Here is a 24,216-nt window from a genome sequence, read left to right on the forward strand (position 1 = left end):
ACATTTCCTCTCACTCAATCTATCCCTCCCTCTTCCATCTCTGTCCTCTCCTTCTCCGCATCTATGACTATTCTCTGAGCAAAAATATATTCCCAATCTTTCTTCCTGTCTTTGTCTACACAAACATCCTACCATCCCCTCTGACCTTCCCCTTCCCATACACCCTACCATCCCTCTGACCCTCCCCTTCCCATACACCCTACCATCCCCTCTGAACCTCCCTTTCCTATATACCCTACCATCCCCCTGACCATCTTCCCATAAACCCACCTATCACCTTTGACCCTCGCTCACCCACACCTCCTCCTTCCCCTTCCCCTTCCATTCCCTCCACCTCCCATGCCCCTCCTATCCGCTCTGACCCTCCTCCTCTCATACCCCTCCCATCCCCTCTCATGCCTCCTCTCAACCTTCCCCTCCCATTCCCTGGGTCTCCCCTGCAATACCCCTCCCCATCTCACTCTCACCTCTCCCTCCCCTCTTTCTCCCTCTCTCTCCTCTCCCTCCCCTCTCAGTTCCTCCCTCTCCCTCCTCCCACCTACCCCCAGCCCTCCCTATTTGTGCAGTACGTGCCTGGGTCCGGGTGGAGTGTCTCGGTGCAGGATTAGTCCACACACCCAGTCCCAAAGGCGGATGTGTGTGTGTGTTGGCACGGTGACGAACTCCCCACCTCCCCTCTGCTCAGTATATCAGGCAGGACGCGTGCCCACAGCAGCTTAGTCCTGGAGTGAGGGTGAGAAAGAGAGAGGGGGAGAGAAAGAGGGGGGAAGGGGAGAGAAAGAGGGGGGAGGGGAGAGAGAGGGGGAAAGGGGGGAGAGAGAAGGGGAAAGGGGGAGAGAGAGAGGGGAAGGGGGAGGAGAGAAAGAGGGGGAGGGGAAAAAGAGGGGGAAGGGGAGATAGAGGGGGAAGGGGAGATAGTGAGGGAAAGGGGAGAGAAAGGGTGGGAAGGGGAGATAGAGAGGGGGAAAGGGGAGAGAAAGAAGGGAAGGAGAGAGAAAGAGGGGGGTGGGGAGAGAGATGGGGAAGGGGAGAGAAAGAGGGGGAAGGGGAGAGGGGGAGAGAAAGAGGGGGAAAGGGAGAGAGAGAGGGAAAGATGGAGAGAAAGGGTGGCAAGGGGAGATAGAGAGGGGGAAGGGGGAGAGAGAGGGGGAAAGGGAGAGGGGGAAAGGGAGAGGGGGAGAGTGTGTGAATGAGATCTAACGCGAGAGAAAGAGAGGGGACTATAGAGAAACAGAGAGAGATGCATACATACAGAGGAAGGGAGAGACAGACAGAGAGTGAGAGGGAGGGAGACAGACAGAGAGAGTGAGAGTGAGAGGGAGGGAAAGAGAGACAGAGAGAGAGTGAGAGGGAGGGAGAGAGACAGAGCAACAGAGAGACAAAAAGAGAGGTGGGGGAGAGAAAGGGACGCAAAGAGAGGGGAGGCAAGGAAGTGACAGAAAAGGAGAGGCGATAGTAGAGGGTGTGTGGGAGAGTGAGCTGAAGAAAGAGGCATTGGATCAGGAGATGGGGAGAGGGAGAGAAGGAGATAATAGAGGAGAGAGGCAGACAGGGGGGGGCAGTGCGAGAGAAGAGGGTCAGAAGGAGGACAGCGTGGGCAAGGGAGGGGGCAGAGGTAGAAACTGAAGGAGAGAGAGAGATGTACAGTTACAGAGAGGGAGAAGGATGGGGGTTGGAGAGGGAGAGAATGGGGTGATTGGCCCACAGGAGTTGTGGGGTACAGGAGGGTGCTCTGGGGGTGAACAAAAGGATGGTGTGGGCTGTGGGGGTGAACGTGAGGGTGCTCTGGGTACAGGAGGGTGCTCTGGGGGTGAACAAAAGGATGGTGTGGGCTGTGGGGGTGAACGTGAGGGTGCTCTGGGGGTGAACAGGATCAGAGCCCCCCCTCACTGTGTGATGTTTTTACAGCAGCCTGTCGGTCCTCAGGATGTATCTACTCCTACCATCTCTGCTCCTTTTCCACATCGTCGTGCTGGTGATACTGTATACGGCCACGATCAGTAACGTAAGCATTGGACGTAGAAGAGAGAGATTCACTCTGTCTGACCCCGCGAGTGTGTGATGGGACGGTGTGGAGGGTGATTCAGTCTGTGTCTGACCCCGGGAGTGTGTGATGGGACGGTGTGGAGGGAGATTCACTCTGTGTCTGACCCCGGGAGTGTGTGATGGGATGGTGTGGAGGGAGATTCACTCCGTGTCTGACGCCGGGAGTGTGTGATGGGACGGTGTGGAGGGTGATTCACTCTGTGTCTGACCCCGGGAGTGTGTGATGGGATGGTGTGGAGGGAGATTCACTCTGTGTCTGACCCCGGGAGTGTGTGATGGGACGGTGTGGAGGGAGATTCACTCTGTGTCTGACCCCGGGAGTGTGTGATGGGACGGTGTGGAGGGGAATTCACTCTGTGTCTGACGCTGGGAGTGTGTGATGGGACGGTGTGGAGGGAGCTTCACTCTGTGTCTGACCCCGGGAGTGTGTGATGGGACGGTGTGGAGGGAGCTTCACTCTGTGTCTGACGCTGGGAGTGTGCGATGGGACGGTGTGGAGGGAGATTCAGTCTGTGTCTGACCCCGGGAGTGTGTGATGGGACGGTGTGGAGGGGGATTCACTCTGTGTCTGACTCCCGGAGTGTGCGATGGGACGGTGTGGAGGGAGCTTCACTCTGTGTCTGACCCCGGGAGTGTGTGATGGGACGGTGTGGAGGGGGATTCACTCTGTGTCTGACTCCCGGAATGTGTGATGGGACGGTGTGGAGGGAGATTCACTCTGTGTCTGACGCTGGGAGTGTGTGATGGGACGGTGTGGAGGGAGCTTCACTCTGTGTCTGACCCCGGGAGTGTGTGATGGGACGGTGTGGAGGGAGCTTCACTCTGTGTCTGACGCTGGGAGTGTGTGATGGGACGGTGTGGAGGGAGCTTCACTCTGTGTCTGACCCCGGGAGTGTGTGATGGGACGGTGTGGAGGGAGATTCACTCTGTGTCTGACTCCCGGAGTGTGCGATGGGACGGTGTGGAGGGAGATTCACTCTGTGTCTGACTCCCGGAGTGTGTGATGGGACAGTATGGAGGGGGATTCACTCTGTGTCTGACTCCCGGAGTGTGCGATGGGACGGTGTGGAGGGAGATTCACTCTGTGTCTGACCCTGGGAGTGTGTGATGGGACGGTGTGGAGGGAGATTCACTCTGTATCTGACCCCGGGAGAGGGTGATGGGACGGTGTGGAGAGAGATTCACTCTGTGTCTGACGCTGGGAGTGTGTGATGGGACGGTGTGGAGGGAGCTTCACTCTGTGTCTGACCCCGGGAGTGTGTGATGGGACGGTGTGGAGGGGGATTCACTCTGTGTCTGACTCCCGGAGTGTGCGATGGGACGGTGTGGAGGGAGATTCACTCTGTGTCTGACCCTGGGAGTGTGTGATGGGACGGTGTGGAGGGAGATTCACTCTGTATCTGACCCCGGGAGAGGGTGATGGGACGGTGTGGAGGGAGATTCACTCTGTGTCTGACGTTGGGAGTGTGTGATGGGACGGTGTGGAGGGAGCCTCACTCCGCGACTGACCCCGCGAGTATGTGATGGGACGGTGTGTAGGGAGCTTCACTCTGTGTCTGACCCCGGGAGTGTGTGATGGGACGGTGTGGAGGGAGCCTCACTCCGCGACTGACCCCGCGAGTATGTGATGGGACGGTGTGGAGGGAGATTCACTCTGTGTCTGACTCCGGGAGTGTGTGATGGGACGGTATGGAGGGAGTTTCACTCTGTGTCTGACCCCGGGAGCGTGTGATGGGACGGTGTGGAGGGAGATTCACTGTGTGTCTGACCCCGGGAGTGTGTGATGGGACGGTATGGAGGGAGTTTCACTCTGTGTCTGACCCCGGGAGTGTGTGATGGGACGGTATGGAGGGAGATTCACTCTGTGTCTGACCCCGGGAGTGTGTGATGGGACGGTGTGGAGGGAGATTCACTGTGTGTCTGACCCCAGGAGTGTGTGATGGGACGGTATGGAGGGAGTTTCACTCTGTGTCTGACCCCGGGGGTGTGTGATGGGACGGTGCGGAGGGGGATTCACTCTGTATCTGACCCCAGGAGAGGGTGATGGGACGGTGTGGAGGGGGATTCACTCTGTGTCTGACTCTGGAAGTGTGTGAAGGGACGGTGAGGAGGGTGCTTCAGTCTGTGTCTGACCCCAGGAGTGTGTGATGAGACGGTGTGGAGGGAGATTCACTGTGTGTCTGATCCTGGGAGTGTGTGATGGGACAGTGTGGAGGGAGATTCACTCTGTCTGACCCCGGGAGTGCGTGATGGGACGGTGTGGAGGGAACTTCACTCTGTGTCTGACCCCGGGAGTGTGTGATGGGACGGTGTGGAGGGAGTTTCACTCTGTGTCTGACCCCGGGAGTGTGTGATGGGACGGTGTGGAGGGAGATTCACTGTGTGTCTGACCCCAGGAGTGTATGATGGGACGGTGTGGAGGGAGTTTCACTCTGTGTCTGACCCCAGGAGTGTGTGATGGGACGGTGTGGAGGGAGCTTCACTCTGTGTCTGACCCCGGGAGTGTGTGATGGGACAGTGTGGAGGGAGTTTCACTCAGTGTCTGACCCCGGGAGTGTGTGATGGGACGGTGTGGAGGGAGATTCACTCAGTGTCTGACCCCGGGAGTGTGTGATGGGACAGTGTGGAGGGAGTTTCACTCTGTGTCTGACCCCGGGAGTGTGTGATGGGACGGTGTGGAGGGAGTTTCACTCTGTGTCTGACCCCGGGAGTGTGTGATGGGACGGTGTGGAGGGAGTTTCACTCTGTGTCTGACCCCGAGAGTGTGTGATGGGACGGTGTGGAGGGAGTTTCACTCTGTGTCTGACAGTCTTCTCCCCCTCCCGAAGGCGTGGTTCCATTTTCACGACGGCAATGTCTCCGGGCTCTGGTTCCACTGTGCATACAGTGAGAGGGATTCGCAGTGGGTCTGCAGCAGCACCAAGGTCTCCACAGGTGAAGGTGAGCCGGAGCATCTCCACTCCTCTGACCTGCGGGGAAGGGGGGTGTCAGATTTACCCTTCTGCTTCCCTTCCCCATCCTGGGGCAGACAGAATCCTTCCTCAGAACTGAAGTGCAACGATATCAGAAATTGGGACAACCTTGTCCACACCAAGGGTTGCAGAACGGGGAAGTGAGAGGCAGTCCATGAGTGTGTGCGTGTATCTGTGTGAGTGAGTGTGTGAGAGAGAGAGAGAGAGAGAGAGAGTGTGTGTGTGTGTGTGTGTGTGTGTGTGTGTGTGTGTGTGTCTGAGTGAGTGAGTGTGAGTGTGTGTGTGAGTGTGAGTCTGTGTGAGAGAGTGTATGTACATGTGAGAGATTATGTGTGTATGAGAGTGTGTGTGTGAGAGTGTGTATGTGTGTATGAGAGTATGTCTGTTTGATGTGTGTATGTTGTGAGAGAGAGAGTGTGTGAATATTTATATGTATGTACACACGTGTGTATGTGAATGTGTGGGTTCAGGTGGACAGGTTTTCATAAGTTAACTGAAAGCACAAGGACACAGCGGGATAGAGATCGGTTACAGATCTGTGTGGAGATGTGGATGGTGTAGAAGATTGCCCAAGGACACAGCGGGATAGAGATCGGTTACAGATCTGGGTGGAGATGTGGATGGTGTAGAAGATTGCCTAAGGACACAGCGGGATAGAGATCGGTTACAGATCTGTGTGGAGGTGTGGATGGTGTAGAAGATTGCCCAAGGACACAGCGGGATAGAGATCGGTTACAGATCTGTGTGGAGGTGTGGATGGTGTAGAAGATTGCCCAAGGACACAGCGGGATAGAGATCGGTTACAGATCTGTGTGGAGGTGTGGATGGTGTAGAAGATTGCCCAAGGACACAGCGGGATAGAGATCGGTTACAGATCTGTGTGGAGGTGTGGATGGTGTAGAAGATTGCCCAAGGACACAGCGGGATAGAGATCGGTTACAGATCTGTGTGGAGATGTGGATGGTGTAGAAGATTGCCCAAGGAATCAGCGGGCCAGAGATTAGTTACAGATCTGGGTGGAGGTGTGGATGGTGTAGAAGATTGCCCAAGGACACAGCGGGATAGAGATCGGTTACAGATCTGTGTGGAGGTGTGGATGGTGTAGAAGATTGCCCAAGGACACAGCGGGATAGAGATCGGTTACAGATCTGGGTGGAGATGTGGATGGTGTAGAAGATTGCCCAAGGACACAGCGGGCCAGAGATTAGTTACAGATCTGGGTGGAGAAATGACAGATTGAGTTTAACCTGGGCGAGTGTGAGGTCAAATTGTGCAGAGAGATGTAGATAGGTTAAGTGAGTGTTCAAAAGATGGGTACAATGTTGGCAAATGTGAGTTCATCCACTTTGGAAGGGAAAAAGGAAGATGAAATTATTATTTAAATGGTAAAAAAATATTGCTGTGCAGAGGGACTTGGAAGGGCTTGAATCACAAAGGGCTGGTTTGCAGGTGCAGCAGGTATCAAGAAGACAAATAGGATGTTGGCCTTCATTGCCAGAGGGATTGAATTTAAGAGCAGGGTGGTTATGTTGCAACTGTACAGGGTACTGGTGAGGCTGCACATGGAGTCTCCATGCTTGAGGAAGGATATCCTGGCTTTGGAGGCGGTGCAGAGGAGGTTCACCAGGTTGATTCCAGAGATGAGGAGAGATTGAGTGGCCTGGGACTGTACTCACTGGAATTCAGAAGAATGAGAGGAGATCTTATAGAACCTTATATATAAAATTATGAAAGGGATAGATAAGATAGAAGCAGGAAAGTTGTTTCCACTGATTGGTGAGATTTGAACTGGGGGATATAGCCTCAGGATTTGGGGGAGTAGATTTAGGACTAAAATGCGAGGAACTGCTTTTCGCAGAGAGTAGTGAATCTGTGGAATTCTCTGCCCTATGAAGCACTGCAGCTTACATCAGTAAATATAAGGTTGGATAGATTTTTGCATAGTAGTGGAATTAAGGGTTTTGGGAAAAGGCAGGTAGGTGGAGATGAGTCCATGGCCAGATCAGCCATGATCTTATTGAATGTTGGGCTGGCTTGATGGGCCAGATGGCCGACTCCTGCTCCTATTTCTTATGCTATTATGTTCTTAAGTGTGAAGGGTCAGGGCACAGTGGCAGGACCTTTAACAGAGTTGATATCTCGGGGTCCAAGCCCACAGCTCACTGGAAGTGACGGCACAAGTAGACAAGGTGGTAAAGAGAAGCGTGCGAGATGTTTGACTTCAGCGATCACGGCATCTCTGAGTACAAGAGTTGGGAAGCCACATGGCAGCTGTAGAAACGACAACGAGTGCAATGTGATATTGAATAGTTAAAAGCCTCATTAGAGTAGATGTGGACAGGATGTGTCCTGTGGTGACAGAGTCTAAGACCAGAGGACACAGCCTCAGAATAGAGGGGCATCCTTTCAGAACAATGAGGAGGAATTTCTTTAGCCAGAGAGTGGTGAATCTGTGCAATTCATTGCCAGAAACAGCTATTGAGGCTGAGTCATTGGGTACATTTAAGGCCGAGGATAATAGATTCTTTCTTTGTCAGGGCATGGAAAGTTCAGGGATAAGGCAGGAGTATGGGGTTGAGAGGGAAAATGGATCAGCCATGATGAAATGGCCGAGCAGACTTGATGGGTCAAATGGCCTAATTCTGCCCCTATAATTTATGGTCTTATGGTCAGGTCACACTTGGAGTATCGTGTGCAGTCCTGGCCATCCCATTATAGGGCAGCTGTTGAGGGTGCAGAAGGGGTTCACTGGGATGCAGCCTGGATTAGAGGGCATGCGTTGTTTCCTCTGGAACAGCAGAGGCTGAGGGAGATCTGATAGAGCTTTTTAGGATTATGAGAGGCGCAGATAGAGTAGACAGACAGTATCTGTTTCCCCAGGGTGGAAGTGCCTGATATCAGGGGGCGTGTATTTAAAATAGAGGGGGCAGGTAATTTTTTACATAGTGTGTGGTGAGTGACTGGAATGTGGCCCTCTCAGAGCCAAAGCACCCCCACCAACCGGGTCACACTCTCTTCTACTGCCACCATTAGGACCATCAGGACCCACACCACCAAGTTCAGGAACAGTTACTACCCCCTCAACCATCAGGCAGGAGGTACAGGAGCCTCAGGACCCACACCACCAAGTTCAGGAACAGTTACTAACCCTCAACCATTAGGCAGGAGGTACAGGAGCCTCAGGACACCCAACACCAGGTACAGGAACAGTTATTACCCCTCAGCCATCAGGCAGGAGGTACAGGAGCCTCAGGACCCACACCACCGGGTACAGGAACAGTTACTAACCCTCAACCATTAGGCAGGAGGTACAGGAGCCTCAGGACCCACACCACCAAGTTCAGGAACAGTTACTAACCCTCAACCATCAGGCAGGAGGTACAGGACCCTCAGGACCCACACCACCAAGTTCAGGAACAGTTACTAACCCTCAATCATCAGGCAGGAGGTACAGGAGCCTCAGTACCCACACCACCAGGTACAGGAACAGTTACTAACCCTCAACCATCAGGCAGGAGGTACAGGACCCTCAGGACCCACACCACCAAGTTCAGGAACAGTTACTAACCCTCAACCATCAGGCAGGAGGTACAGGAGCCTCAGGACCCTCACCACCAGGTACAGGAACAGTTACTAACCCTCAACCATCAGGCAGGAGGTACAGGACACTCAGGACCCACACCACCAAGTTCAGGAACAGTTACTACCCCTCAACCATCAGGCAGGAGGTACAGGAGCCTCAGGACCCACACCACCGGGTACAGGAACAGTTATTAACCCTCAACCATCAGGCAGGAGGTACAGGAGCCTCAGGACCCACACCACCGGGTGCAGGAACAGTTACTACCCCTCAACCATCAGGTTCCTGAACTGGTGTGGATAAGTCACTCACCTCAACTCTGGACTGGTTCCACAACTTTCAAGGACTCTACAATGCTGTTGTCCATGTTATTTTCTGCACTTTGTCTTCTTTTGCAAATTGGTTGTTTGCCTGTCTTGTTTGTGCTTGTTTTTGTTTGTCTTTCTCATTGACTCTGTGGTATTGCTTTGTCTTACTGTGAATGCCCAGAAGAAAGTTAATCTCAGAGGTGTATATAGTAATTTTGATAATAATTTGCTTTGAACTCTGATCAGAGTGGCTCGGTGCAGTGCAAGGTTCGATGGTGCTCGTCTGTCTCTTCTGCAGTGCTTCCTTCCTCATCTTCGCCTGTCAACTCTACAGCCTCAGGAGAGGCAGCCTCTTCTACCTCACCGCCATCTTCCAGATCTTTGCAGGTGAGAAGGGGGAGGGCAGCGTAACACGCCCTCAACGGCCCTGTCCACCTCACCGACATCCTGAAGGCTTGCTCCTCACTCTCTTCCTGCCAGAAGCTGCCTCTTCTCCAACAAATGTCTTTATTCTCTCATAAGCTTCTTCACCATTCTGTCTGACCTCTCGTATGCTCCCTCACTCCTGATGGCTCCATACAATCCTTCACCACTTTATACATTGTCTCATTCCCAATTTATGTTCGATCACAGCTCCATTTGCTCGCTCTTCCCTCGAATACTCCCTCGCCACTCTACACACTCCCTTCTATCTAGTATATGGTACCTGGCTCATCCATGCATATCCTTGCTGTTTGTACAGACTCTCACAGCTCATGATGCTCCATCTCTATTCTGTACTCTTCCTCTCTGTTCCATACGCTCCCTCACTCCTTATATGATTCCTCATTCTGGTCATACGCTCCCTCATTCCTTGTATGCTTCCTCATTCTGGTCATACGCTCCCTCACTCCTTGTATGATTCCTCATTCTGGTCATACGCTCCCTCATTCCTTGTATGCTTCCTCATTCTGGTCATACATTCCCTCATTCCTTGTATGCTTCCTCATTCTGGTCATACGCTCCCTCACTCCTTGTATGATTCCTCATTCTGGTCATAGGATCCCTCATTCCTTGTATGCTTCCTCATTCTGGTCATACATTCCCTCATTCCTTGTATGCTTCCTCATTCTGGTCATACGCTCCCTCACTCCTTGTATGATTCCTCATTCTGGTCATACGCTCCCTCACTCCTTGTATGCTTCCTCATTCTGGTCATACGCTCCCTCACTCCTTGTAAGATTCCTCATTCTGGTCATACGCTCCCTCATTCCTTGTATGCTTCCTCATTCTGGTCATACGCTCCCTCACTCCTTGTATGATTCCTCATTCTGGTCATACGCTCCCTCATTCCTTGTATGCTTCCTCATTCTGGTCATACGCTCCCTCATTCCTTGTATCCTTCCTCATTCTGTTCATATGCTCCCTCACTCCTTGTATGCTTCCTCATTCTGGTCATACGCTCCCTAACTCCTTATATGCTCCCTCACTGTTCCATATGCTTCCCTCACTCCTTGTATGCTCCCTTGCTGTTCCATATGCTTCCCTCACTCCTTGTATGCTTCCTCATTCTGGTCATAAGCTCCCTCACTGTTCCATATGCTTGCCTCACTCCTTGTATGCTCCCTCACTGTTCCATATGCTTCCCTCACTCGTTGTATGCTTCCTCATTCTGTTCATATGCTCCCACACTGTTCCATATGCTTCCCTCACTCCTTGTATGCTCCCTCACTGTTCCATAAGCTTCCCTCACTCCTTGTATGCTCCCTCACTGTTCCATATGCTTCCCTCACTCCTTGTATGCTCCCTCACTATTCCATATGCTTCCCTCACTCCTTGTATGCTCCCTCACTGTTCCATATGCTTCCCTCACTCCTTGTATGCTCCCTCACTGTTCCATATGCTTCCCTCACTCCTTGTATGCTCCCTCACTGTTCCATATGCTTCCCTCACTCCTTGTATGCTCCCTCACTGTTCCATATGCTTCCCTCACTCCTTGTATGCACCCACACTGTTCCATATGCTTCCCTCACTCCTTGTATGCTCCCTCACTGTTCCATATGCTTCCCTCACTCCTTGTATGCTCCCTCACTGTTACATATGCTTCCCTCACTCATTGTATGCTTCCTCATTCTGGTTATATGCTTCCTCACTGTTCCATATGCTTCCCTCACTCCTTGTATGCTCCCTCACTGTTCTGTATGCTTCCCTCACTCCTTGTATGCTCTCTCACTGTTCCATATGCTTCCCTCACTCCTTGTATGCTCCCTCACAGTTACATATGCTTCCCTCACTCCTTGTATGCTTCCTCATTCTGGTTATATGCTTCCTCACTGTTCCATATGCTTCCCTCACTCCTTGTATGCTTCCTCATTCTGGTTATATGCTTCCTCACTGTTCCATATGCTTCCCTCACTCCTTGTATGCTTCCTCATTCTGGTCATATGCTCCCTCACTGTTCCATATGCTTCCCTCACTCCTTGTATGCTCCCTCACTGTTCCATATGCTTCCCTCACTCCTTGTATGCTTCCTCATTCTGGTTATATGCTTCCTCACTGTTCCATATGCTTCCCTCACTCCTTGTATGCTCCCTCACTGTTCCATATGCTTCCCTCACTCCTTGTAGGCTTCCTCACTGTTCCATATGCTTCCCTCACTCCTTGTATGCTCCCTCACTGTTCCATATGCTTCCCTCACTCCTAGTATGCTCCCTCACTGTTCCATATGCTTCCCTCACTCCTTGTATGCTTCCTCACCGTTCCATATGCTTCCCTCACTCCTTGTATGCTCCCTCACCGTTCCATATGCTTCCCTCACTCCTTGTATGCTTCCTCATTCTGGTCATATGCTCCCTCACTGTTCCATATGCTTCGTTCACTCCTTGTATGCTTCCTCATTCTGGTCATATGCTCCCTCACTGTTCCATATGATTCCCTCAATCCTTTATTGCTCCCTCACTGTTCCATATGCTTCCCTCACTCCTTTATTACTTCCTCACTGTTCCATATGCTTCCCTCACTCCTTTATTGCTCCCTCACTGTTCCATATGCTTCCCTCACTCCTTTATTGCTTCCTCACTGTTCCATATGCTTCCCTCACTCCTTTATTGCTCCCTCACTGTTCCATATGCTTCCCTCACTCCTTTATTGCTCCCTCACTGTTCCATATGCTTCCCTCACTCCTTGTATGCTCCCTCACTGTTCCATATGCTTCCCTCACTCCTTTATTGCTTCCTCACTGTTCCATATGCTTCCCTCACTCCTTGTATGCTCCCTCACTGTTCCATATGCTTCCCTCACTCCTTGTATGCTCCCTCACTGTTCCATATGCTTCCCTCACTCCTTGTATGCTTCCTCATTCTGGTCATATGCTCCCTCACTGTTCCATATGCTTCCCTCACACATTGTATGCTCCCTCACTGTTCCATATGCTTCCCTCACTCCTTGTATGCTCCCTCACTGTTCCATATGCTTCCCTCACTCCTTGTATGCTCCCTCACTGTTCCATATGCTTCCCTCACTCCTTGTATGCTCCCTCATTCTGGTCATATGTTCCCTCACTGTTCCATATGCTTCCCTCACTCCTTGTATGCTCCCTCACTGTTCCATATGCTTCCCTCACTCCTTGTATGCTCCCTCACTGTTCCATATGCTTCCCTCACTCCTTTATTGCTCCCTCACTGTTCCATATGCTTCCCTCACTCCTTGTATGCTCCCTCACTGTTCCATATGCTTCCCTCACTCCTTTATTGCTCCCTCACTGTTCCATATGCTTCCCTCACTCCTTGTATGCTCCCTCACTGTTCCATATGCTTCCCTCACTCCTTGTATGCTCCCTCACTGTTCCATATGCTTCCCTCACTCCTTGTATGCTCCCTCTCTGTTCCATATGCTTCCCTCACTCCTTGTATGCTCCCTCACTGTTCCATATCCTTCCCTCACTCCTAGTCTGCTCCCTCACTGTTCCATATGCTTCCCTCACTCCTTGTATGCTCCCTCACTTTTCCATATGCTTCCCTCACTCCTTGTATGCTCCCTCACTGTTCCATATGCTTCCCTCACTCCTTGTATGCTCCCTCACTGTTCCATATGCTTCCCTCACTCCTTGTATGCTCCCTCACTGTATCATATGCTTCCCTCACTCCTTGTATGCTCCCTCACTGTTCCATATGCTTCCCTCACTCCTTGTATGCTCCCTCACTGTTCCATATGCTTCCCTCACTCCTTGTATGCTCCCTCACTGTTCCATATGCTTCCCTCACTCCTTGTATGCTCCCTCACTGTATCATATGCTTCCCTCACTCCTTGTATGCTCATTCACTGTTCCATATGCTTCCCTCACTCCTTGTATGCTCCCTCACTGTTCCATATGCTTCCCTCACTCCTTGTATGCTTCCTCACTGTTCCATATGCTTCCCTCACTCCTTGTATGCTCCCTCACTGTTCCATATGCTTCCCTCACTCCTTGTATGCTTCCTCATTCTAGTCATATACTCCCTCACTGTTCCATATGCTTCCCTCACTCCTTGTATGCTTCCTCATTCTGGTTATATGCTTCCTCACTGTTTCATATGCTTCCCTCACTCCTTGTATGCTCCATCACTGTTCCGTATGCTTCCCTCACTCCTTGTATGCTCCCTCACTGTTCCATATGCTTCCCTCACTCCTTTATTGCTCCCTCACTGTTCCAAATGCTTCCCTCACTCCTTGTATGCTCCCTCACTGTTCCATATGCTTCCCTCACTCCTTGTATGCTCCCTCACTGTTCCATATGCTTCCCTCACTCCTTGTATGCTCCCTCACTGTTCCATATGCTTCCCTCACTCCTTGTATGCTCCCTCACAGTTACATATGCTTCCCTCACTCCTTGTATGCTCGCTCACTGTTCCATATGCTTCCCTCACTCCTTGTATGCTCCCTCACTGTTCCATATGCTTCCCTCACTCCTTGTATGCTTCCTCATTCTGGTCATATGCTCGCTCACTGTTCCATATGCTTCCCTCACTCCTTGTATGCTCCCTCACTGTTCCATATGCTTCCCTCACTCCTTGTATGCTCCCTCACTTTTCCATATGCTTCCCTCACTCCTTGTATGCTCCCTCACTGTTCCATATGCTTCCCTCACTCCTTGTATGCTCCCTCACTGTTCCATATGCTTCCCTCACTCCTTGTATGCTCCCTCACTGTATCATATGCTTCCCTCACTCCTTGTATGCTCCCTCACTGTTCCATATGCTTCCCTCACTCCTTGTATGCTCCCTCACTGTTCCATATGCTTCCCTCACTCCTTGTATGCTCCCTCACTGTTCCATATGCTTCCCTCACTCCTTGTATGCTCCCTCACTGTATCATATGCTTCCCTCACTCCTTGTATGCTCATTCACTGTTCCATATGCTTCCCTCACTCCTTGTATGCTCCCTCACTGTTCCATATGCTTCCCTCACTCCTTGTATGCTTCCTCACTGTTCCATATGCTTCCCTCACTCCTTGTATGCTCCCTCACTGTTCCATATGCTTCCCTCACTCCTTGTATGCTTCCTCATTCTAGTCATATACTCCCTCACTGTTCCATATGCTTCCCTCACTCCTTGTATGCTTCCTCATTCTGGTTATATGCTTCCTCACTGTTTCATATGCTTCCCTCACTCCTTGTATGCTCCATCACTGTTCCGTATGCTTCCCTCACTCCTTGTATGCTCCCTCACTGTTCCATATGCTTCCCTCACTCCTTTATTGCTCCCTCACTGTTCCAAATGCTTCCCTCACTCCTTGTATGCTCCCTCACTGTTCCATATGCTTCCCTCACTCCTTGTATGCTCCCTCACTGTTCCATATGCTTCCCTCACTCCTTGTATGCTCCCTCACTGTTCCATATGCTTCCCTCACTCCTTGTATGCTCCCTCACAGTTACATATGCTTCCCTCACTCCTTGTATGCTCGCTCACTGTTCCGTATGCTTCCCTCACTCCTTGTATGCTCCCTCACTGTTCCATATGCTTCCCTCACTCCTTGTATGCTTCCTCATTCTGGTCATATGCTCGCTCACTGTTCCATATGCTTCCCTCACTCCTTGTATGCTCCCTCACTGTTCCATATGCTTCCCTCACTCCTTGTATGCTCCCTCACTGTTCCATATGCTTCCCTCACTCCTTGTATGCTCCCTCACTGTTCCATATGCTTCCCTCACTCCTTGTATGCTCCCTCACTGTATCATATGCTTCCCTCACTCCTTGTATGCTCCCTCACTGTTCCATATGCTTCCCTCACTCCTTGTATGCTCCCTCACTGTTCCATATGCTTCCCTCACTCCTTGTATGCTCCCTCACTGTTCCATATGCTTCCCTCACTCCTTGTATGCTCCCTCACTGTATCATATGCTTCCCTCACTCCTTGTATGCTCCCTCACTGTTCCATATGCTTCCCTCACTCCTTGTATGCTCCCTCACTGTTCCATATGCTTCCCTCACTCCTTGTATGCTTCCTCACTCCTTGTATGCTCCCTCACTGTTCCATATGCTTCCCTCACTCCTTGTATGCTTCCTCATTCTGGTCATATGCTCCCTCACTGTTCCATATGCTTCCCTCACTCCTTTATTGCTCCCTCACTGTTCCATATGCTTCCCTCACTCCTTGTATGCTCCCTCACTGTTCCATATGCTTCCCTCACTCCTTGTATGCTCCCTCATTCTGGTCATATGTTCCCTCACTGTTCCATATGCTTCCCTCACTCCTTGTATGCTCCCTCACTGTTACATATGCTTCCCTCACTCATTGTATGCTTCCTCATTCTGGTTATATGCTTCCTCACTGTTCCATATGCTTCCCTCACTCCTTGTATGCTCCCTCACTGTTCTGTATGCTTCCCTCACTCCTTGTATGCTCTCTCACTGTTCCATATGCTTCCCTCACTCCTTGTATGCTCCCTCACAGTTACATATGCTTCCCTCACTCCTTGTATGCTTCCTCATTCTGGTTATATGCTTCCTCACTGTTCCATATGCTTCCCTCACTCCTTGTATGCTTCCTCATTCTGGTTATATGCTTCCTCACTGTTCCATATGCTTCCCTCACTCCTTGTATGCTTCCTCATTCTGGTCATATGCTCCCTCACTGTTCCATATGCTTCCCTCACTCCTTGTATGCTCCCTCACTGTTCCATATGCTTCCCTCACTCCTTGTATGCTTCCTCATTCTGGTTATATGCTTCCTCACTGTTCCATATGCTTCCCTCACTCCTTGTATGCTCCCTCACTGTTCCATATGCTTCCCTCACTCCTTGTATGCTTCCTCACTGTTCCATATGCTTCCCTCACTCCTTGTATGCTCCCTCACTGTTCCATATGCTTCCCTCACTCCTAGTATGCTCCCTCACTGTTCCATATGCTTCCCTCACTCCTTGTATGCTTCCTCACCGTTCCATATGCTTCCCTCACTCCTTGTATGCTCCCTCACCGTTCCATATGCTTCCCTCACTCCTTGTATGCTTCCTCATTCTGGTCATATGCTCCCTCACTGTTCCATATGCTTCGTTCACTCCTTGTATGCTTCCTCATTCTGGTCATATGCTCCCTCACTGTTCCATATGCTTCCCTCAATCCTTTATTGCTCCCTCACTGTTCCATATGCTTCCCTCACTCCTTTATTACTTCCTCACTGTTCCATATGCTTCCCTCACTCCTTTATTGCTCCCTCACTGTTCCATATGCTTCCCTCACTCCTTTATTGCTTCCTCACTGTTCCATATGCTTCCCTCACTCCTTTATTGCTCCCTCACTGTTCCATATGCTTCCCTCACTCCTTTATTGCTCCCTCACTGTTCCATATGCTTCCCTCACTCCTTGTATGCTCCCTCACTGTTCCATATGTTTCCCTCACTCCTTTATTGCTTCCTCACTGTTCCATATGCTTCCCTCACTCCTTGTATGCTCCCTCACTGTTCCATATGCTTCCCTCACTCCTTGTATGCTCCCTCACTGTTCCATATGCTTCCCTCACTCCTTGTATGCTTCCTCATTCTGGTCATATGCTCCCTCACTGTTCCATATGCTTCCCTCACACATTGTATGCTCCCTCACTGTTCCATATGCTTCCCTCACTCCTTGTATGCTCCCTCACTGTTCCATATGCTTCCCTCACTCCTTGTATGCTCCCTCATTCTGGTCATATGTTCCCTCACTGTTCCATATGCTTCCCTCACTCCTTGTATGCTCCCTCACTGTTCCATATGCTTCCCTCACTCCTTGTATGCTCCCTCACTGTTCCATATGCTTCCCTCACTCCTTTATTGCTCCCTCACTGTTCCATATGCTTCCCTCACTCCTTGTATGCTCCCTCACTGTTCCATATGCTTCCCTCACTCCTTTATTGCTCCCTCACTGTTCCATATGCTTCCCTCACTCCTTGTATGCTCCCTCACTGTTCCATATGCTTCCCTCACTCCTTGTATGCTCCCTCACTGTTCCATATGCTTCCCTCACTCCTTGTATGCTCCCTCTCTGTTCCATATGCTTCCCTCACTCCTTGTATGCTCCCTCACTGTTCCATATCCTTCCCTCACTCCTAGTCTGCTCCCTCACTGTTCCATATGCTTCCCTCACTCCTTGTATGCTCCCTCACTTTTCCATATGCTTCCCTCACTCCTTGTATGCTCCCTCACTGTTCCATATGCTTCCCTCACTCCTTGTATGCTCCCTCACTGTTCCATATGCTTCCCTCACTCCTTGTATGCTCCCTCACTGTATCATATGCTTCCCTCACTCCTTGTATGCTCCCTCACTGTTCCATATGCTTCCCTCACTCCTTGTATGCTCCCTCACTGTTCCATATGCTTCCCTCACTCCTTGTATGCTCCCTCACTGTTCCATATGCTTCCCTCACTCCTTGTATGCTCCCTCACTGTATCATATGCTTCCCTCACTCCTTGTATGCTCATTCACTGTTCCATATGCTTCCCTCACTCCTTGTATGCTCCCTCACTGTTCCATATGCTTCCCTCACTCCTTGTATGCTTCCTCACTGTTCCATATGCTTCCCTCACTCCTTGTATGCTCCCTCACTGTTCCATATGCTTCCCTCACTCCTTGTATGCTTCCTCATTCTAGTCATATACTCCCTCACTGTTCCATATGCTTCCCTCACTCCTTGTATGCTTCCTCATTCTGGTTATATGCTTCCTCACTGTTTCATATGCTTCCCTCACTCCTTGTATGCTCCATCACTGTTCCGTATGCTTCCCTCACTCCTTGTATGCTCCCTCACTGTTCCATATGCTTCCCTCACTCCTTTATTGCTCCCTCACTGTTCCAAATGCTTCCCTCACTCCTTGTATGCTCCCTCACTGTTCCATATGCTTCCCTCACTCCTTGTATGCTCCCTCACTGTTCCATATGCTTCCCTCACTCCTTGTATGCTCCCTCACTGTTCCATATGCTTCCCTCACTCCTTGTATGCTCCCTCACAGTTACATATGCTTCCCTCACTCCTTGTATGCTCGCTCACTGTTCCATATGCTTCCCTCACTCCTTGTATGCTCCCTCACTGTTCCATATGCTTCCCTCACTCCTTGTATGCTTCCTCATTCTGGTCATATGCTCGCTCACTGTTCCATATGCTTCCCTCACTCCTTGTATGCTCCCTCACTGTTCCATATGCTTCCCTCACTCCTTGTATGCTCCCTCACTTTTCCATATGCTTCCCTCACTCCTTGTATGCTCCCTCACTGTTCCATATGCTTCCCTCACTCCTTGTATGCTCCCTCACTGTTCCATATGCTTCCCTCACTCCTTGTATGCTCCCTCACTGTATCATATGCTTCCCTCACTCCTTGTATGCTCCCTCACTGTTCCATATGCTTCCCTCACTCCTTGTATGCTCCCTCACTGTTCCATATGCTTCCCTCACTCCTTGTATGCTCCCTCACTGTTCCATATGCTTCCCTCACTCCTTGTATGCTCCCTCACTGTATCATATGCTTCCCTCACTCCTTGTATGCTCATTCACTGTTCCATATGCTTCCCTCACTCCTTGTATGCTCCCTCACTGTTCCATATGCTTCCCTCACTCCTTGTATGCTTCCTCACTGTTCCATATGCTTCCCTCACTCCTTGTATGCTCCCTCACTGTTCCATATGCTTCCCTCACTCCTTGTATGCTTCCTCATTCTAGTCATATACTCCCTCACTGTTCCATATGCTTCCCTCACTCCTTGTATGCTTCCTCATTCTGGTTATATGCTTCCTCACTGTTTCATATGCTTCCCTCACTCCTTGTATGCTCCATCACTGTTCCGTATGCTTCCCTCACTCCTTGTATGCTCCCTCACTGTTCCATATGCTTCCCTCACTCCTTTATTGCTCCCTCACTGTTCCAAATGCTTCCCTCACTCCTTGTATGCTCCCTCACTGTTCCATATGCTTCCCTCACTCCTTGTATGCTCCCTCACTGTTCCATATGCTTCCCTCACTCCTTGTATGCTCCCTCACTGTTCCATATGCTTCCCTCACTCCTTGTATGCTCCCTCACAGTTACATATGCTTCCCTCACTCCTTGTATGCTCGCTCACTGTTCCGTATGCTTCCCTCACTCCTTGTATGCTCCCTCACTGTTCCATATGCTTCCCTCACTCCTTGTATGCTTCCTCATTCTGGTCATATGCTCGCTCACTGTTCCATATGCTTCCCTCACTCCTTGTATGCTCCCTCACTGTTCCATATGCTTCCCTCACTCCTTGTATGCTCCCTCACTGTTCCATATGCTTCCCTCACTCCTTGTATGCTCCCTCACTGTTCCATATGCTTCCCTCACTCCTTGTATGCTCCCTCACTGTATCATATGCTTCCCTCACTCCTTGTATGCTCCCTCACTGTTCCATATGCTTCCCTCACTCCTTGTATGCTCCCTCACTGTTCCATATGCTTCCCTCACTCCTTGTATGCTCCCTCACTGTTCCATATGCTTCCCTCACTCCTTGTATGCTCCCTCACTGTATCATATGCTTCCCTCACTCCTTGTATGCTCCCTCACTGTTCCATATGCTTCCCTCACTCCTTGTATGCTCCCTCACTGTTCCATATGCTTCCCTCACTCCTTGTATGCTTCCTCACTCCTTGTATGCTCCCTCACTGTTCCATATGCTTCCCTCACTCCTTGTATGCTTCCTCATTCTGGTCATATGCTCCCTCACTGTTCCATATGCTTCCCTCACTCCTTTATTGCTCCCTCACTGTTCCATATGCTTCCCTCACTCCTTGTATGCTCCCTCACTGTTCCATATGCTTCCCTCACTCCTTGTATGCTCCCTCATTCTGGTCATATGTTCCCTCACTGTTCCATATGCTTCCCTCACTCCTTGTATGCTCCCTCACTGTTACATATGCTTCCCTCACTCATTGTATGCTTCCTCATTCTGGTTATATGCTTCCTCACTGTTCCATATGCTTCCCTCACTCCTTGTATGCTCCCTCACTGTTCTGTATGCTTCCCTCACTCCTTGTATGCTCTCTCACTGTTCCATATGCTTCCCTCACTCCTTGTATGCTCCCTCACAGTTACATATGCTTCCCTCACTCCTTGTATGCTTCCTCATTCTGGTTATATGCTTCCTCACTGTTCCATATGCTTCCCTCACTCCTTGTATGCTTCCTCATTCTGGTTATATGCTTCCTCACTGTTCCATATGCTTCCCTCACTCCTTGTATGCTTCCTCATTCTGGTCATATGCTCCCTCACTGTTCCATATGCTTCCCTCACTCCTTGTATGCTCCCTCACTGTTCCATATGCTTCCCTCACTCCTTGTATGCTTCCTCATTCTGGTTATATGCTTCCTCACTGTTCCATATGCTTCCCTCACTCCTTGTATGCTCCCTCACTGTTCCATATGCTTCCCTCACTCCTTGTATGCTTCCTCACTGTTCCATATGCTTCCCTCACTCCTTGTATGCTCCCTCACTGTTCCATATGCTTCCCTCACTCCTAGTATGCTCCCTCACTGTTCCATATGCTTCCCTCACTCCTTGTATGCTTCCTCACCGTTCCATATGCTTCCCTCACTCCTTGTATGCTCCCTCACCGTTCCATATGCTTCCCTCACTCCTTGTATGCTTCCTCATTCTGGTCATATGCTCCCTCACTGTTCCATATGCTTCGTTCACTCCTTGTATGCTTCCTCATTCTGGTCATATGCTCCCTCACTGTTCCATATGCTTCCCTCAATCCTTTATTGCTCCCTCACTGTTCCATATGCTTCCCTCACTCCTTTATTACTTCCTCACTGTTCCATATGCTTCCCTCACTCCTTTATTGCTCCCTCACTGTTCCATATGCTTCCCTCACTCCTTTATTGCTTCCTCACTGTTCCATATGCTTCCCTCACTCCTTTATTGCTCCCTCACTGTTCCATATGCTTCCCTCACTCCTTTATTGCTCCCTCACTGTTCCATATGCTTCCCTCACTCCTTGTATGCTCCCTCACTGTTCCATATGTTTCCCTCACTCCTTTATTGCTTCCTCACTGTTCCATATGCTTCCCTCACTCCTTGTATGCTCCCTCACTGTTCCATATGCTTCCCTCACTCCTTGTATGCTCCCTCACTGTTCCATATGCTTCCCTCACTCCTTGTATGCTTCCTCATTCTGGTCATATGCTCCCTCACTGTTCCATATGCTTCCCTCACACATTGTATGCTCCCTCACTGTTCCATATGCTTCCCTCACTCCTTGTATGCTCCCTCACTGTTCCATATGCTTCCCTCACTCCTTGTATGCTCCCTCACTGTTCCATATGCTTCCCTCACTCCTTGTATGCTCCCTCACTGTTCCATATGCTTCCCTCACTCCTTTATTGCTCCCTCACTGTTCCATATGCTTCCCTCACTCCTTGTATGCTCCCTCACTGTTCCATATGCTTCCCTCACTCCTTTATTGCTCCCTCACTGTTCCATATGCTTCCCTCACTCCTTGTATGCTCCCTCACTGTTCCATATGCTTCCCTCACTCCTTTATTGCTCCCTCACTGTTCCATATGCTTCCCTCACTCCTTGTATGCTCCCTCACTGTTCCATATGCTTCCCTCACTCCTTGTATGCTCCCTCACTGTTCCATATGCTTCCCTCACTCCTTGTATGCTCCCTCTCTGTTCCATATGCTTCCCTCACTCCTTGTATGCTCCCTCACTGTTCCATATCCTTCCCTCACTCCTAGTCTGCTCCCTCACTGTTCCATATGCTTCCCTCACTCCTTGTATGCTCCCTCACTTTTCCATATGCTTCCCTCACTCCTTGTATGCTCCCTCACTGTTCCATATGCTTCCCTCACTCCTTGTATGCTCCCTCACTGTTCCATATGCTTCCCTCACTCCTTGTATGCTCCCTCACTGTATCATATGCTTCCCTCACTCCTTGTATGCTCCCTCACTGTTCCATATGCATCCCTCACTCCTTGTATGCTCCCTCACTGTTCCATATGCTTCCCTCACTCCTTGTATGCTCCCTCACTGTTCCATATGCTTCCCTCACTCCTTGTATTCTCCCTCACTGTATCATATGCTTCCCTCACTCCTTGTATGCTCATTCACTGTTCCATATGCTTCCCTCACTCCTTGTATGCTCCCTCACTGTTCCATATGCTTCCCTCACTCCTTGTATGCTTCCTCACTGTTCCATATGCTTCCCTCACTCCTTGTATGCTCCCTCACTGTTTCATATGCTTCCCTCACTCCTTGTATGCTTCCTCATTCTAGTCATATACTCCCTCACTGTTCCATATGCTTCCCTCACTCCTTGTATGCTTCCTCATTCTGGTTATATGCTTCCTCACTGTTTCATATGCTTCCCTCACTCTTGTATGCTCCATCACTGTTCCGTATGCTTCCCTCACTCCTTGTATGCTCCCTCACTGTTCCATATGCTTCCCTCACTCCTTTATTGCTCCCTCACTGTTCCAAATGCTTCCCTCACTCCTTGTATGCTCCCTCACTGTTCCATATGCTTCCCTCACTCCTTGTATGCTCCCTCACTGTTCCATATGCTTCCCTCACTCCTTGTATGCTCCCTCACTGTTCCATATGCTTCCCTCACTCCTTGTATGCTCCCTCACAGTTACATATGCTTCCCTCACTCCTTGTATGCTCGCTCACTGTTCCATATGCTTCCCTCACTCCTTGTATGCTCCCTCACTGTTCCATATGCTTCCCTCACTCCTTGTATGCTTCCTCATTCTGGTCATATGCTCGCTCACTGTTCCATATGCTTCCCTCACTCCTTGTATGCTCCCTCACTGTTCCATATGCTTCCCTCACTCCTTGTATGCTCCCTCACTGTTCCATATGCTTCCCTCACTCCTTGTATGCTCCCTCACTGTTCCATATGCTTCCCTCACTCCTTGTATGCTCCCTCACTGTATCATATGCTTCCCTCACTCCTTGTATGCTCCCTCACTGTTCCATATGCTTCCCTCACTCCTTGTATGCTCCCTCACTGTTCCATATGCTTCCCTCACTCCTTGTATGCTCCCTCACTGTTCCATATGCTTCCCTCACTCCTTGTATGCTCCCTCACTGTATCATATGCTTCCCTCACTCCTTGTATGCTCCCTCACTGTTCCATATGCTTCCCTCACTCCTTGTATGCTCCCTCACTGTTCCATATGCTTCCCTCACTCCTTGTATGCTTCCTCACTCCTTGTATGCTCCCTCACTGTTCCATATGCTTCCCTCACTCCTTGTATGCTTCCTCATTCTGGTCATATGCTCCCTCACTGTTCCATATGCTTCCCTCACTCCTTTATTGCTCCCTCACTGTTCCATATGCTTCCCTCACTCCTTGTATGCTCCCTCACTGTTCCATATGCTTCCCTCACTCCTTGTATGCTCCCTCACTGTTCCATATGCTTCCCTCACTCCTTGTATGCTCCCTCACTGTTCCATATGCTTCCCTCACTCCTTGTATGCTCCCTCACTGTTCCATATGCTTCCCTCACTCCTTGTATGCTCCCTCACAGTTACATATGCTTCCCTCACTCCTTGTATGCTTCCTCATTCTGGTTATATGCTTCCTCACTGTTTCATATGCTTCCCTCACTCCTTGTATGCTCCCTCACTGTTCCGTATGCTTCCCTCACTCCTTGTATGCTCGCTCACTGTTCCATATGCTTCCCTCACTCCTTGTATGCTCCCTCACTGTTCCATATGCTTCCCTCACTTCTTTATTGCTCCCTCACTGTTCCATATGCTTCCCTCACTCCTTGTATGCTCCCTCACTGTTCCATATGCTTCCCTCACTCCTTTATTGCTCCCTCACTGTTCCATATGCTTCCCTCACTCCTTGTATGCTCCC

At 50.3% G+C, this 24,216-nt stretch overlaps 1 protein-coding gene across 1 annotated transcript in view; it reads left to right on the top strand.

The window, feature by feature from the left end:
- The first annotated feature begins 679 nt into the window (after positions 1-679).
- The window catches only part of LOC140716008 (peripheral myelin protein 22-like), a 28,903-nt gene continuing 5,366 nt past the window's right edge, over positions 680-24,216 (top strand). The window contains exons 1-4 of the mRNA XM_073028646.1: positions 680-733; positions 1,909-2,005; positions 4,875-4,986; positions 9,153-9,293. Coding sequence (XP_072884747.1) covers positions 1,928-2,005; positions 4,875-4,986; positions 9,153-9,293 — 331 coding nt within the window. The 5' untranslated portion in view covers positions 680-733; positions 1,909-1,927. The remainder of the gene's footprint in view (positions 734-1,908; positions 2,006-4,874; positions 4,987-9,152; positions 9,294-24,216) is intronic.

This window comes from Hemitrygon akajei, chromosome 24 (genome assembly GCF_048418815.1).
Source record: "Hemitrygon akajei chromosome 24, sHemAka1.3, whole genome shotgun sequence".
Lineage (NCBI taxonomy): Eukaryota > Metazoa > Chordata > Chondrichthyes > Myliobatiformes > Dasyatidae > Hemitrygon > Hemitrygon akajei.